We start from the raw sequence: 16,249 nt of genomic DNA on the forward strand, positions 1-16,249 counted from the left end.
CGAGATGGTAGAGGGTAAAACTGATCTCACAAGCTGAATGAAAAACACCCATGAAACTTGTATTAAGATTAACTATCGCACCTGAACCCCAGCCGAGGTAGCACCCATAGATCTATTTAAGTAATGAAACCTAAGTTCTCTGGTTTTATGATTCATGTTTTATTTATGAAGCAATTGCTATAATTATTCACTTACAGGTATATAAAACAAACATGCCAATCCCCCCCCCCTCCAGTAATAGTTAAATTCTTGATAATAAATTCATATATGGGAAATAGTCACATTTAATATATACTATATATAATAAAGTAGCAAAAAAAACAGGTTTAATTACTTAGATATATTGAGGTGAGTGTGTACAGCCTCAGGTGGTAAGTGAGGTGCAAGTCGATGTTCACTTTATGAAAACGTTAGTAAACAATGGTCGAGGAGCCTTGTATAGTGAGGCTGTGCTACTGTGTACTCTCCTGTCCCTAGTGCTCTAAGTATTTGTTTAATAGCATCATGGGGTCGTCCAAGAAGAGTAAAGATAAAGACAAGACTAGAGAGGAACGTAAAGAGAAGAAGAGGAAGAGACGGTCAAGATCTGGTTCACGGGAGAAGGACCCAGAGAGGAAGCATCATCATAGGTAATAATGATGGGAGTATTTATTAAAGTGAACTTGACATACAGGTTTATAATTGGATAGTCATGTTTATAAACTATGCAGCCTGGCCGTGGGAGTAAAGAAATATCTAATAATGTTATCACTCGTTATCTGAGGGTCCATCAGTTACATCAAGAAATATAAGCTTAGATAACCTAACCTCTCTTTAACCCAGTGACCTTTTATGTATCATTTTACTCATAATTTGACAGTCGTGCCATTTTTTCTGAGGACTGTACTGTGCCACACACGGGTCCATCACTCAGTCAGCTTAATTTTTGTCAGAGCTTTGGGTAATACACTAGAACAGGGACACCTAGAACATTTGCTATTTGGATGTACATATATTTATAATTAATGTTTACAATGATGGACACCAAAGTAACATCAATGAATTTGCAATAGTTTTTAATTGTTTTAGGTAATACTAATTGTAATAAGTATATATTTCTTACCATTAGTTTTACAAGTTAACTAAATTATTTTTTTACTAATTTGTATTGAAAACCAGTAATAGTCTAGGAGAGATGCTTGGATTAACCAGTTACCTAACAGAACATCTATATAAAATAAAATATTTCTTACCTCAAGATTTAGTAACTCAATCTGGTGGAGGAATCACATACAGTACTTTTCTTCTTTTTTTTTGTACCTAGTTTATCATGTAAATAAAGAGACACCTTGCCTGTCCACCAGAAGATGCCACCATGTGTGTGATTCAACTGTTGACCTACATTTATCAGCAAAGGGTGAGATCAAGTCCACAATGGTCAGGACTTGATCTCACCCTCCTCTGTATATATATACCTTGTTATGTACTTCTCCTTAGTTTGTACTCGCCCCTGAAGATGTGAATTACACGAAAGCGCTTGGGAACTTCATGTTTTTTTTCCTTGTGGTTATCAGCATATACCTGGGTCACGCGCACCTACAGTGATTTACTTGCAAATATATATATATATATATATATATATATATATATATATATATATATATATATATATATATATATATATATATATATCATGTAGATCCACAATGGAAATGTGGACAACAGTGATTTTAATATACAGTATGAATAGCAATGTGTTTAAAAAAAGTGTTTATTTGACTTTAACAAATTAAGATTAAATACATCTCTCTCTCTCTTTCTTTCTCTTTCTCTCTCTCTCAAAATAGGAAAATCGTGAATATTGGGTGACACATAATCAAGTCGTTACGTTACTCATACTGGTCTTGTTTCCGTGTGGTCGTGACTTTTTAAACAAATCTATCCAGAGTATCATTAACATACACTAACATAACTAATTGTATACGCGTTGGCCAATATTCTCACTCTTCGTTCTTTTATATTCTTAATACTACTGTATTGTATTTCATTCTTGACGTTGACATGTCACAAGAAGAAATTCCTGATGATGTCACGATGTCAGCCACTCCGTAGAACAAGTTTGTTATACTGGAAAAAGTACCAGAGAGGAGCGCTGAATTATATACAGCTGCTCTCCGACTTTCGATGGGGTTAGGGACCGACATCCAGGTCGTAAGTCGAAATGGTCGTAAGTCGGAAATGCTTAAATATTACATAGAAAATCTAAAATGGGTGTCTCTTTTTCTTCTCAGCACCACAAAACACTCACTTTTAAGCTTGCCAGCCATTTTAAAGTGAATTACAGATGAAAATTTTGTCTGTGTACTGACTTTGGGACTCGAAAATACGTAATTTGACCAAATTTTGGTACGACTGAGGCAGGTCGTAAGTGCGGGTGGACGTAAGTAAAGTTGGTCATAAGTCGGGGAGGAGCTGTACTGTATATTAACTGATTTGTTTACAAAAAGCTGGAGCTGGAAAATCAATCTGTTTTATGCATGTCTATATTTTGTTGACTTATGACCATATTAAACGTTGACATTGCCCAGTTTATAAATTGAAACTGTCAAATCTATTTGCCTATCTGTAAATTGCAATACTGTATAGTTATTCTAAACCACATAGTGTGAAATATGTACTTGTAGTGCAAGGTTTATGTGACAGAATAACATACTTATGTAATGAGATGCAATGATTTTAAAGCCTGCATTTCATTTCCCTATTTCACTGCACTTTCCTACAAGATTTACATAATCTTTTTTTGTAATCATAGCTAAAGCTAAATTGCATGGTAAATATGCTAATAGGTATGTATTATCACTTGAATTAGGTGTACGTAATCTTGGGTACGACTTATGTCGTGAGTTGGGTACGAGTTGACTTTTTTGGGTACGAGTTGTCTTACGTACGAGATGACCCTAACACCTTCCATCTTATGGAAAGGATGTTGCCGGGAGGTGTTCTTGTGTATCGCCAAACTTATATTATGGAAATTGCAAATCCTTTCCTTTTTTTCCAGGATATTCTTACCTTAAAGAATCTTATGATTGTCCATATACTATACTTGTATTAATTTTTTAAAGTTATTGTTTTTAGTGAGTATGAAAGAGGCATTAATGTTTGCGAAATGTACAGTCAAAGAAAAAGTCGCGTTACACCCACCCATGATGAAGGATACTATACAGGCGACGTTCCCCTTCAGTTACGCTACTGATGGGGAAACTTGACCCAAATTCTTCATCATGGGTTTCAGAACTTAAGTGAATGTAGCAACTTTTTTCTTTGCCTATACAGTACAGTACCTGCTCATGTAAACAGTTGAATCACTCAAGGTAAGAAAACAATTTATTTAAATTACTCTATTTATGTCACTTCTTGCTGACTTTTTCCTGTAAAGAAAACTTACAATAAATTTTGTTGTAGGCATCATCACAAGCACAAGAAGCAACGCAGTAAGAGGCGTGAGGACCGTTCTCGCTCCGTCTCACCGAGCTTCAGCGAAGACAGTCTCTCTGATGTTGAACAGCTGTTGCAGTTAAAAGATGAAGGTACTGTGCAGTGAAGTACAGTACTAAAAAGAAGAAATATTTACTGTGCATGCAAATCATAACAGATATCACAAATTCATACTGTACTAGATTGGCAGAAAGTTGTTTAACTCATAAACAGTGACCAACATCAATTGATGTTTACTGTTCCTTGTGCTCCAATTTTTGCACATACGGGGGCAGTTTAGGAGATCCTTAACTGCTGTTTAAGGGTTAAGTTGATGTGACTGTAGATAGTATTCCATGGTTAACTATTACCACCCACTCAACTACCTGTTCTACTTGAGGCCATTACACTTCATATCTGCTTATGTTTCTTTCAAATTCAGGCTACTACACACAGTCATTTTCAGTTTCCTTTCATCAGTATGTTCAAGTTTTGATATAATTCATGGCTGAGGCCAAGTTTTGAAAGGAGTTCTTCAAATGTGTTTTAATATATGTGAAGTGGGTTCATAATTTTCATATTTTTATTGTGTAATTTTTGGGTTCAGGTCAGTACATGTCACGTGCAGGAGCAGGACTACCGCCACCACCGAAGAACTCTGCTCTACCATCATCAAGATTTTCAGCCCCTCCACCCCCCAAAATTTCCAAACGGTCTCCTTCCCCTCCTTCAACGCTGTTTCAAGGGGGTGGAGGTGGGGGGGATGTTTCACTTTCAATTGACGAAACAAACAAGATTCGGGCAAAATTAGGATTAAAACCCCTTAAGGTAAGTTATTGCATACACATTGTAAATTTAATTGTATTTTATTACCGTACATTTGAAGTGTCCTGCAGTAAAAGCAACAGTGTGATTTGTTTATGGACTTACATGTTTTACTTCATGTTTGATGCCTTTTAAGTTTAAACATTTCTCCCAAGGTTGATTCAATGCCTATAAAGGAAGATGATGACCAGGGAGCTGATGGAGAGGACAGGGAGGAGAAGAGCGCCTCGAGCAAGCTTGACGAGTTCGTCCACAAACCCGCGGAGAGTATTACCCAAAAGTTACAGGTGTGTGTGTGTGTGTGTGTGTGTGTGTGTGCGTTCAATAGCTGTTAACATGAAAGATTATCATTAAGAGTTACTGCACTCACTTAGGAATAATTTGAAATGATATAGAAATGCTAAACATACTGTACAGTACAGTATATACTTTAAGTTCAGTAGATTGAATAATAATTCGCACTATTCAGTACCGTATGTCATTTTCTGAGAGCTTTTCATGGTTTGTGTTCATAATTTTCTGGCACAGCAAAATTCAGATGTACTTTACAATGGTTTGGCTTCTTATCATTTAACTGTGAATTAATGGAGTCAGCCTTACTCCGGTCTAAATTTGCTGGTGTCAACAGGCGTAACAAGAAAGTAGGATTTCTTCACTCCCAAGATCTTATGGTTTACCTTGTATTGTTGAGTGAATATACTGTACTGTATTTTCTGCCAATTAAGACGTACTGTACTTCCTTTCCCAAAAATACCTCCAAAACTCAGCCTGTGTTGTACATGCTGAAGGTTAACTCTAGGATTACATTAAAATAAAACAACTGTCTACAATAAAAATAACATTTATGATATGAATTAGACTTATGAAACTGTGATTTGAGAATCTGCAATAACTGAAGACTACTTGTATATTTTGATGAGGTTTTTTGTGTTGTACTAATTGTGACATCTTCAGGTAGAAAAGCTGAGGGAGAAAATTGCTGCACAGAGAGAAAAGCGGCGCATCAAGGAGAGGTTCCAAAAAGTGAAGAATCTCGGTGACTCTGACAGTGAGGAGGAGAGCGCTAGAGTCTGGGTGAAGAAGTCACGAAAATTGACAAAGGAAAGGGAACTGGCAGAGAAAAAGGTGAGAAATATTTTTTGATTGCTTGACTGGTCTTTGCTTTCTGTGCATGTGTGTGTGTGTGTGTCTATAGCATTTTCTGAAAAGCTCCAATGTATAACAATGAAAGTTTATGTTTTAATATTTGTTAATTTTTTAATATTTTATTTCAGAGCAAAATGTTGGAAGAGTTGGATGCCCAGTTTGGTATTGGTGACTTAGTGGAGGCAGACATGACTGAGCAGAAGGTCAAGAAGTACAGCTATAATGACTTGTCAGGTCTCCAGGTTCAGCATGAGTTTACAAGGTTAGTCAAATTGTGCATGCTTGTGTGCAGGTTAGTTTAAGTTATATGTGGCAGTTAAGTGGTGAAGTACTTTCTTCCTGTTCTAAGGGTTGCTAGTCTGTGTGCAGAGTACATCCAGTTGCCCCACCAGTGAAAGAAGGGGCTCAAGTGCAGTGCCATTCATTCTGATGCCTTTTTGAACTGGACGCAGGGTTGGCAAAAACTATTAATCAAAAGAAAAAAGAAAATGCTTAATTTTTTCTTAATATTATTATAATTGGTTTAATAAGTTTGAAGTATTATTAGTCAATTTTATAACTTGTTTAATATGCTATTAATCATAAACAATACATTCAGGATGATTTAGCAGTCATTAATACAGTACCCTTTTGCTATAAACAAAAATTAATGTGAAAAGGAGGAATTTATAAAACATAACTTTTAATCAGTCACCCAGACTCATCCTACATGCTTAAAGGAAAAAATAAGTTTAAGTTCATCGTAATGCATAGAACAATTATTCTGCTTTTACATTTGAAAGTTTTAAAGGATTCGTTGAAGTACGTACAGTTTTAATTATTTTTTTTGGAGAGAGAGGCAGTTACAACTTGGCCCCCCTGGACCCGTATGATACATGAACTGAACACATTAGAATCAGAGGGTCAGAGCCCAACCTAAAACAAGCAGTCACCAGTTATACTGAACAGTGGCAACTTGGCTCCTTTACATTCAGGTTATGAGATGTGTACAGCCCTGTAAGAAAACTTATCAACCCTTTCATCAATGTATAATAGTTCACATCCATGTCTATTGAAGAACCATGGGGACATAACACACCCATTTACTCTTACTTCACTTTTTTCATAGAATACTTTTACTGCATTTAATAGCCTTCCTCCCACCCCATACACTTGTAATACCTTTTCCAAATCTACTATAAATCATTAAACCCATCTGTAACCCCCCCCCCCCAAAAAAAACAAATTAAAAAAACTAATTTTTTGTTTGGTTTGACATATGGAATCATCCAACCCTGACTGGAGGCTTAGTATTTATTGTGGTATATTCACACTGAACCAATACTGTCAGGTCTGTGGACTCATTTTCACATTATCTAAGGTTTAGATAAAAGAGGATTATTAGATTGACAGTTGTATTGTGGCACCTTAACAGGGAAGGTTTATTGTAAGGGTAGTGCCTGTACAATATTACACTGTATCTCAGGTCTTCACTTGGAGAATAATACATAACTAATTTGAACATGTTTGTGCAACAGTAATGAATGTGAGAGTACTATATGGGAAGAGTTGATGGTATTTTCTCTCAAGTTCATCATTTTCAGATTTGATACTGGTGGGCCGACCATTTTAACCCTGAAGGACAGTAATGTGTTAGATGGTGCTGAAGATACATTAATAAATGTCAACATTGTGGATGATGAGAGAGCCGAGAAGGTACGTGATGTGTGATTCAATTTTGTGACAGAAATAAAGATATGAACAAGTGTATGTTGAGTAACTCTACCTGTTGTTGTGTCTTAGTCTTCTCATGTCATTTTCTCCTGCATCACTCTCATGACCTACCCCACATAAGGCTGGGAGAGGAATAGAGAAAATACTGGGTATGAACTATAATGCCAGAGAATATGGGAGGTTTATTTTTTTATTTTCACAGTTTTTATAGCCACTTTAATGTTGTTGTGCTTTCAGAATCTGAAAAGGAAAAAGAAGAAGCTGGATGAGGTGGAATATGAAGCTCCAGAAGTTGATGAGTGGGGTAACATTGTTCAGAGGACACTTCTTACCAAATATGATGAGGAGATTGAGGGAGAGAAGAAAAAGAGTTTCCGTCTTGGTATTGGTGGAGGAGCCTTGGCCTATGATGAAATGGTACCAGAAGCTGTGAGGAAGATAGCAAAGTTACGTAAGCTACAGAACCTGGAGACCCCTCAATCCCAGTTGGCGACAGAGTACTTGACTGAAAGTGAAATGGTCAGCTTCAGGAAAGTTAAAAAGACCAAGAAAAAGAAGAAGAAGAAATTAACAGCAGACGACCTGGAGCCAATTGCAGAGGAGTCTCTTGTGCATCTTGGGACAAGGAATGCAAGACAAGCAAGATTAGAGGCATTGCAAGTTATTGATGATGATATTAGTGATGGAGGTCAAGATCAGAACACACTTAACGTGGGTCGGACTCAAACACTCAGAGATTTGCTGGAGGAAGAAGAGGAAAAGGTAAAAATGGAGATAGACGACGTTGAGGAAGGTAACGAGAGTGAACAGGACGATGTTGAGCTCCAGGAGGCGTTAGCCCGTTCCCGCAGAGCTAAGATTGCACAGGCTTCACAACCCAGCACTGATAAAATTCTAGACTTAATGAAAGAGAAACAAGCAAAGATAGAAGAGGAGCCAATGGAGGAAGATGATGATGACGCTGGTCTGGTGATGACACTCAACACTACTGATGAATTTTGCCGCACACTAGGAGACCTCCCTACGTATGGCCTCTCTGGTAATCGTGCAGATGATGACCAAACTATGCTACAACTTCAGCAGCCAAGGGTAGTTTTATTGAACAGTCTTGCAATAAGTTTTTTTTCCTTTAACAGTGAACTATATCCCGTACATGATGGTAATGCAGAGTTTTCACTCAAGTTTTATTTTGCATTCGGTATCATACATAATGTAGTCATGGTTAGCTTTTTTGTGTGTGAGTGAGAACTTTTTCAAATAGCCATGTTTTTAATTGTCTGCAACTGTACAAATTCTGCATGTGTGTCCTGCAAGTCAGAGTTATTCAGGCCATGAGATTATTGAACATACTTGACTTGAGAAGGAATGTCTTGAGTTTATTAGATGAGGCTATAAACAGCTGTTTTGACTACACTTCACAGATTTTAAATTTCCTTTCACTTCTGTTTGGAGAGCACGAGTCACTATCACACCTGCCTGCTTAAAAGGGGCTACCAGATATTAATAATAACAAGAGTCAAGTGTCTTGAGAGAAACACAAACATTCTCCTTAATTGCTTTCATTCCCTTACTCATTTTTTTGCTCTGAGATCCCAGTAAAACCACTCAGCACCAGGCTCTTCTCCTTATCCTTTTATGTAAATATAGTAAAATACACAAATGGTACAGTACTGTAATTCCAGGAGAAAGAAGCACAGGAGCCTCGGGGAGCCTGGGAGGAAGTAGGCATTGATGACACCCGCGTGGAGATCAGCGATAGCATGACTGTTCCCATCCTGGAGGAGGAACCTGATGCTAGCAAGGGTGTTGCCAATGCTCTTAAGCTGGCTCTCAAGAAGGGCTACCTAGAGAAAACCAATGTTACTAAATCTGCTAATGCTGCCTTGCAACACCTCAGGGCTGTACATTACAGGTAAAAAGATGATTTTAACAGTTTGGCTCCGTAAATGATTTTTAAAAAGATTCATATGTCCGCTGTACTTGAAATATAGGATCAAACCTGTTTTTTTTTTCTATATGTAACAGTATTGAACTTTTTTCTTCATTCATACTTATTGTTTTCATAGGTAGGAAGGTGTTTAATCATTTGCAAAACTGTTTACTTCAGGTTAGCATCTGCCTTTGAAGTTATAAGTCAGTTTAAACTGGCAATCATTAAATATAAATAACTTTCGCTGACAAACTGGTATACATTTAGTCTTGATCACCAATAATAACAGTAAGTGTGTAGTGATTTTTTGCCAAGTGTGAGTTTAACTGATTGTCTCTGTATCTTTTCTCTCAACACAGTATAGAGGACAAAGCTGTAGACGATGAGCGTGGTCGGGGCCGAGGTGAGCGCTACATGGGTCCAGTTACAGAATTTAAAGACAAAGACAGCTACAAGCCCGATGTCAAGCTGGAATATGTTGACGATGAAGGACGTAAATTAAATGCTAAAGAAGCGTTCAGGTGGGTCTTAGACTCTTACAGGTACACTATAGTAATATATTTCAGGTACTGTATCCCATGTATCACCGAGGAACCCTGTGTATTGTAAAAGTTTACTGGAAATGTGTTAAAACTGATCATAATGTACAATACAATATATTGTACATGTTCTTATGTTTTGTGAACTGTCAGTAACCAGTGACTTTCCCCTGTGCAATGTTGATTTTTTGTAAGAATGGTGGTTCAGATTGACCTTTTATAACCTTTCTTGAGTGATCAGTACATTCTATCAGTTATGTTTATTTTGTGAATATGTTATACTGTACTGCCTTTATCTTCATTGTATCTAATAAACAAAACTAATGTCTTTAATTTTCCAGATATTTGTCCCACAAGTTCCATGGGAAGGGTTCAGGTAAGAATAAGACAGAGAAGAGGATGAAGAAATGGAACGAGGAGTTGCTGATGAAACACATGAGCTCCTCAGACACGCCACTTCAGACGCTGGAGCGACAGAGAGAGAAACAGAAACAACTTGGTGCGGCTTACCTTGTGCTCTCTGGGAGTAAGACTCAAGAGACAATGGAGGTTAAGAAGTGAGGCCAAGAAATAATCATGAGTTAAGATATGAAGTCTTTGGTGGCCACATACAGCAAGTAATGTTGAGAGTTAGCATCTCAGAAGAGGAATTCTTATTGTGGTGGAGGAGGTTGAACACCATATTTTTTTCAGGTATAATGGTCAAGTAAATTTCTGAGATGATTATAAACTACATGTGTGGCTTCCTGTCTGTTTTGTTTACAGAAAAAAAATACTTAACATTTTATATCACTAAAACTTTTTCTTTATCTGAGGACGAAGTAATGCTTACTTGAAGGTGGATATTTCAGATCCCAAAGTTTATTTATTTAAGGTACCATTGAGATACAGCTGGATACTTGTACTGTGTTTGAGTGTATATGTTATTTTTTTGTGCAAAATCGGTTGTTTTGCAAAATTCCCAGCATGCATGCCAGGAATTGTGAAATAACTTACAAACAAACAACCTCGTGTAGATTGATACACAGTTAAGTGGTCCTGTTCTTTTTTTTTTAACTTTGGTTAGACTGTATGCAAGTTATTTTGCAAAATTACCAGTGTGCATGCTGGGAATTTTGCAAAATAACCGATCTTGCAAAAAAAATCGTAACATATACATGGGTGATCTGATACAAGCTCATGGTCAAATGTTTCAGTGCCTATCATCTTAATGTGCCAGAGATGTAGTTGTGGTAACATTATGTATAGAACTGTGTACTTATGTAGTAAGTAAAACAGTGAATCTTCTGTATTTAATAGGTCAAGAGAAACATCATTGGAGAGAAGTATATTTCTCACACATACATATACCTTTAAGGATGGACAAGGTCAACTGTTAACCACACATACTGGTAGCTTAAAGCAGGCATGAGCAACCCGCGGCCCAGACCATGTGTTTGTGCGGCCCGCGGAGTGATTTGAGAAATTTTATATAATGTGGCCCGTGGTTCAGGTAGATACAACCAGTTTATGGTGAGTAAAGCAATATTTATTAAAAGAATAATCTTCACGCACAGTTCAATACTGTTTTATCACTTAAGTGTAAGTAACTACAAAATGTAATGATGAAATAAGTATATATAGTCAACAATATAAACATTTTAACTTGTGTGAGTTTACTGGCCAAGTTCGGTGTGGTTTGTTTGATGGATTAGCTGCTTTGTGGCAGTGGGTCACTTGGGAGTTAACTAAGGTTGGGTAAGTCCAAGTGGGGTCACGGGCGGTGGTCACACAGAGTTTAACTAATTAAGTACGTAAAACCTCAATAAATCGGACTTTAATATATCGGAGTTCGCTTTTTTCGGACCGAGGTGTTCTGGTCACCGGAAATACAAAAAAAAGAGTCATGTTTTAAGAAATGAGGAAGATTAATATAAAAATTCTTATGAAATGAACAACACTTACTGAATACTGTACAGTGGTCTAATGAGATTTACTATAGGCCTACTGAGAACTAAGACACTTGAGTCTGTAAGCAGGCCTCTTTTGGGTTATGATTCATCATGATTAATATAACATCTTCAGTAATAGATAAAAAATACAATACTGTTTGTACTTTGTAATATGACTTGAAAATAAAGGGATAAACTGTATCAGAAGGCTGTTTACTCAAAATGCATTCATGTGACTTTTCACTAGACCAGCTTACAACAGGGGTCACTATAACACACTGTATAATATTTAATATGAAGATACCTTCCTAACAACGCTATTTACTACCTTTGAGTGTTATATGATGGCTCAATTTGGCTACTATTGCACATAGACAAATGATTAATGAATAAACAGGGTATATGCTGATACACAATATTGTACACTACAATATTACTTATTAAGTGATGGTAAATTTATTAGTGGTGATAAACACACTGCAATATTATTTATTAAATGATAAATGCACGACTGTACTGTACTAATTTTCTAAGTTTTGAAGACAGACATTGTGGTAAGTTGATCAGTTGTTTGCTCTTTGTAAACATATGACTCATGATGTTCAGTGTGGGATTCTTTTTACAGGAAAACTGATTCTTTTAGGATAATATTTATCAACCTGGTATTAAATGAACCTAAATTATATGAGAATTATGGTGAAATTGCATGAAGTGTTTAAGAAATCTTAGGGGAGGGAGCCACCCACCCCTGCTACCCCCTCATCCCCCTTTGCCAGCTGCTCCCAGATAAACACTCCTCTTCCACCTACAATATACTCCTGCACTTATTTGTTCTGTACAGTATACAGTTTTCTTTATTCATAAGACAAATTCTGTGGTTGCTTACATATAACACTTTACAGTAAATAACAATCATCTGGTGAAACAGTTTGACAAACAGACTTACAGCAAGTCTGATTTTTAACCCAAAGAGTTCTGTTTCATAATTTTTTATTGTTGATGTAATATTCTTTAATGACCTTGTTTTTTTCGTACTGGGGTCTGCCCCAGTTAGTCAATTCATCGAGGTTCTACTGTACTTCCAGAATAACACAAACATACCTAAATCACACCTCGGATACCCATAGTTGGCATGTAATTAGCATTGAAATAATGTCATTAAAATATTCAAAGCATTGTTACGACCACTAATTGCCCTGCAATCAAATCGTGTACCATAGATTTGGGATCAGCATGCTCAGGATTATTTATATATATATATATATATATATATATATATATATACTGTATATATATATATATATATATATATATATATATATATATATATATATATATATATATATATATATATATATATATATATATATATATATATATATATATATATATATATACAGAGAGAGAGAGATACCTATAGGTTTTTTTCATTGTCGTTCCCCGTATGCCAAGATTAACATTGGCATTATTCTGGTGGGTGTGTCTCATAAGTAAGACAAATATTGTAACTAGGAAAAATCAACGTATTCACAGACTGCTTCACTTATCTTTTGTTAAATGCCAAGAAACATTAACATAGTACTTTAAAAATTATTATGATGGATTTGTTTCATTAATGGGAAAAGTCTGATTGTAAACTGAAAATATCGTAGTGAGAATAAACTGCTTCACTGTCCATGCTAATACAATATTAGCATTACTTTTGGGTTCGGTAAGATATAAATGTTGGTGGGTTGGCCTGCTGAAAAATACCTAAATCATAATGTGGCCCATGACTGAGGAAAGGTTGCCCATGCCTGGCTTAAAAATTACCAATGCTAACACATTGAGTTGCCATGAAAGAGGACACAAAGGGGTTGATGTGTGTGAAATAGTAATAATTCACCTTAATGTAAGTGTCTTGTATATTAGAGCCAGATCGCATTAATGCCTGATAGTGTCTAGAATTTAAAAGTGTAATGTGGAACAGTCGGATTGTCAACACTTGGACTATGTGCTCAGTCAGTGGCCAGAATGATTGAGTAGGGTTCTGTGCAGGAAAGACAAAATGGTATACAGTAGTACAATAAAGTAAGAAATTGTACAGTGTAATAAAATGTGTAAATTATTTTATAAAATTAATAGTACAGTACTGTATGTATATAAATATATTAATGAAACAAAGCAGCAGATGCTGGATTATTGTGTGCCAGTTTGATTTAATCTTTTGTAATAAAAATACGATTGTTTTCAATATTCTAAGACTCCCAAAAGCTGTTAATACATAAAGCACATTATATACACAATTAAACTATTATTAAAGAATCATTACAACTGTCCGAGCGGCTTTTAAACTGTTAAGGGCTAAAAATATACATATAACAAAATATAAATCCAAATAGGAGTATAGGACTGTAGTGGATTTCTCCCCTACAAACGCTGTTTGTCGGTGAGTAGCCGACCCCGCGAGTTCCCCAGTGTATGCCTCGTGGTCTGGGTCAACCAGCGCCGCCTCACATAGCGGAGGTCAACTATTAAGCCACGCCTACCTCCGCTATATAAGACCTGACCTCGTGGTATGCTCTCTCTTCTAGCTACAGCCGCAGCAAGCAACACCACCTCCTCCTCCGCTGCCTGGCAGCTCTCGCTCCCGCCAGCGAGCATGGCGACCCACAAGCTTGTCCTCTTCTGAGCACCCTCACCAACCAGCTCTCTCTACTCAACGCTTGTAACCATGCTGCCTTCCCAGCACCAAACTGCATTGTACATCCAATACAACATGTATACAGAGAGCACTATGTGAGTTTCCTTTCTCCATCCCATCCTGAGTGTGAACCCAAACATCCCATACCCGACAGTACTTCTCACTTGTGCATGGGTCTGCCCCGGCACGGAAGCTCCACCAACCGTGGAGGAGCAGGCAGCGTTCGTCGTTGCCCAAAGCGTCGCCCGGTTCTCCCCGCCCCCAGAAGTCCACTTGTGTGCCGACCGGAATGCCAGACACCCACTGCCAAGTTCCATTGGTGTCGAGGGTTCCACCGATTCAGAATCCCCAGCCTTCTGAGGTCGAATACACAGATTCTGATAGGGCAGGATTATAAGACGACACATTCAATAAGATTAACTTGTTTATAAATACAGTATTAAGTTTACAAGACACAAGGACAGTTTTCAGTATAGTCCCCATATTCATTATTTCATTTGTTAACTTATTATTTATGATCTTCACCTCATTGGAGAGAGAGAGAGACTCATGTTTATGTCAACTGAGCTCATGGTGAACATCCGGGCAGCCTAAACTGAGGTGCATGATCATAAATGAGATGCAAGGAAATTACTAGATAAATACACCTGTAATACTTACCTGGGAAGGAATCGTCAAGGAAAAGAACTATATCGTACAAGTCAAAAGGGTTGGCCAGGTCACCGTCGATACCCCTGCAACAGACACCCGAGTAAGAACATTGTCCTTCTGACTCCTCATGATGGCATAAAGAAAAAAAAATGGTACTGTACTCTGGTATACAAGGAAATGTTACTTGATGTTTAAATATAAAGCCTTGAAATATTAGGTTAAAAAAAATTCTTAGTAGATGATCAAGTCTTATCAGAGAAGGTCTTTGTGTGAACGTTTAGTTAATAGTAGTGTTTTACCTGCAGTGGTCCCGTGCTTGTTGCCAGGAGAGTTGTTGCGTAGAGTGGACGGTGAAGCAGCCCAGACCGATGCGTGCATATGGGTGCGGACAGTCCACAGTTTTACCTGAATAATATTTTGAGGGGTTGTAGAACGTGTAAAAGCTACACTGTACAAGACCGAATTAACTTTTATTTTGATGTACACAAATCAGATAGAAGCCTGTTAAAACCTACTGAGTGTTAGTGAGACAAGCCAGACAGATTTTTTTTATTGTATGGCCAAAACTTAAAGGGGCAATGTAGGTACAGTACACTCATATATTCTGTATAAAAATACTTTAAATGAATATTACTATATCCATTAATAGGCTATGAAGACACAAACATATACTGTGGGGGGATAAAGATGCTTTTATAATTTAAATTTATTTCATTTAATACACTATATATCTATATTCTTCTATAAATTGTGTTACGAACCACGCCATCTATTGTCCTGATCTACCTACCCAGCACCACGAGCAACGCCATCTAGGGACGAAACCCGAGTATGACTACTCTTAGTTACCACTCCGGGGTTTCCCTTCTCCATATCCTGGTTGTTGCGTCACCTCCTTCAAGTCTTCTTCTCAGCTCCAGTTCGAGGAGAGTTCAGTTTACCCTGGGAAGTGACCACAGGAGCACCTCTCTTGGAAACTTACGGCACAGTGACTACCTACCGTCTTCTACAATACTCAGCCTTACTCGTCAGCCATCTCAGCTCCGCACTTAAGTATTTGTTACCTTATATTGCCTCCCCACCTCCACCTTGCTTCAAATTATTGTATGTTGTATAAATATGTATATACTGTTAATGTTTAGGTTAAGTATGGTTAAGGGTAAATTATAAAAAGCTGAATATTTTGTTAAGGAATTTATGGTACTTTATTATACACAACAAAAACTCGCATCCTTTGTCTACCCTTTTATAGTCCGATTGTCTTGGTTTTATTATTGTTGTTGCCTGTTGGGATCTGGGTAGACTTTTAACTATATTCTAAATCCCCAACTCGTAACAATTGTTTTATTTTATTTTCTAATTCAATTTCTCAAAGTAT

The 16,249-nt window shown here is 37.1% G+C and overlaps 1 protein-coding gene across 1 annotated transcript; it reads left to right on the top strand.

Moving 5' to 3' along the window:
- The first annotated feature begins 395 nt into the window (after positions 1-395).
- LOC121855606 (U4/U6.U5 tri-snRNP-associated protein 1-like) lies at positions 396-12,714 on the top strand. Its single transcript, XM_042350654.1, has 11 exons — positions 396-629; positions 3,442-3,566; positions 4,061-4,281; positions 4,434-4,565; positions 5,233-5,403; positions 5,553-5,686; positions 7,008-7,119; positions 7,375-8,226; positions 8,820-9,049; positions 9,427-9,588; positions 9,948-12,714. Exons 1-11 carry the CDS (start codon positions 505-507, stop codon positions 10,165-10,167), a joined length of 2,484 nt encoding a protein of 827 aa, XP_042206588.1. The 5' UTR covers positions 396-504; the 3' UTR covers positions 10,168-12,714.
- The last annotated feature ends 3,535 nt before the right edge of the window (positions 12,715-16,249 follow it).

Source organism: Homarus americanus, unplaced genomic scaffold, assembly GCF_018991925.1.
Source record: "Homarus americanus isolate GMGI-L3 unplaced genomic scaffold, GMGI_Hamer_2.0 scaffold48090, whole genome shotgun sequence".
Lineage (NCBI taxonomy): Eukaryota > Metazoa > Arthropoda > Malacostraca > Decapoda > Nephropidae > Homarus > Homarus americanus.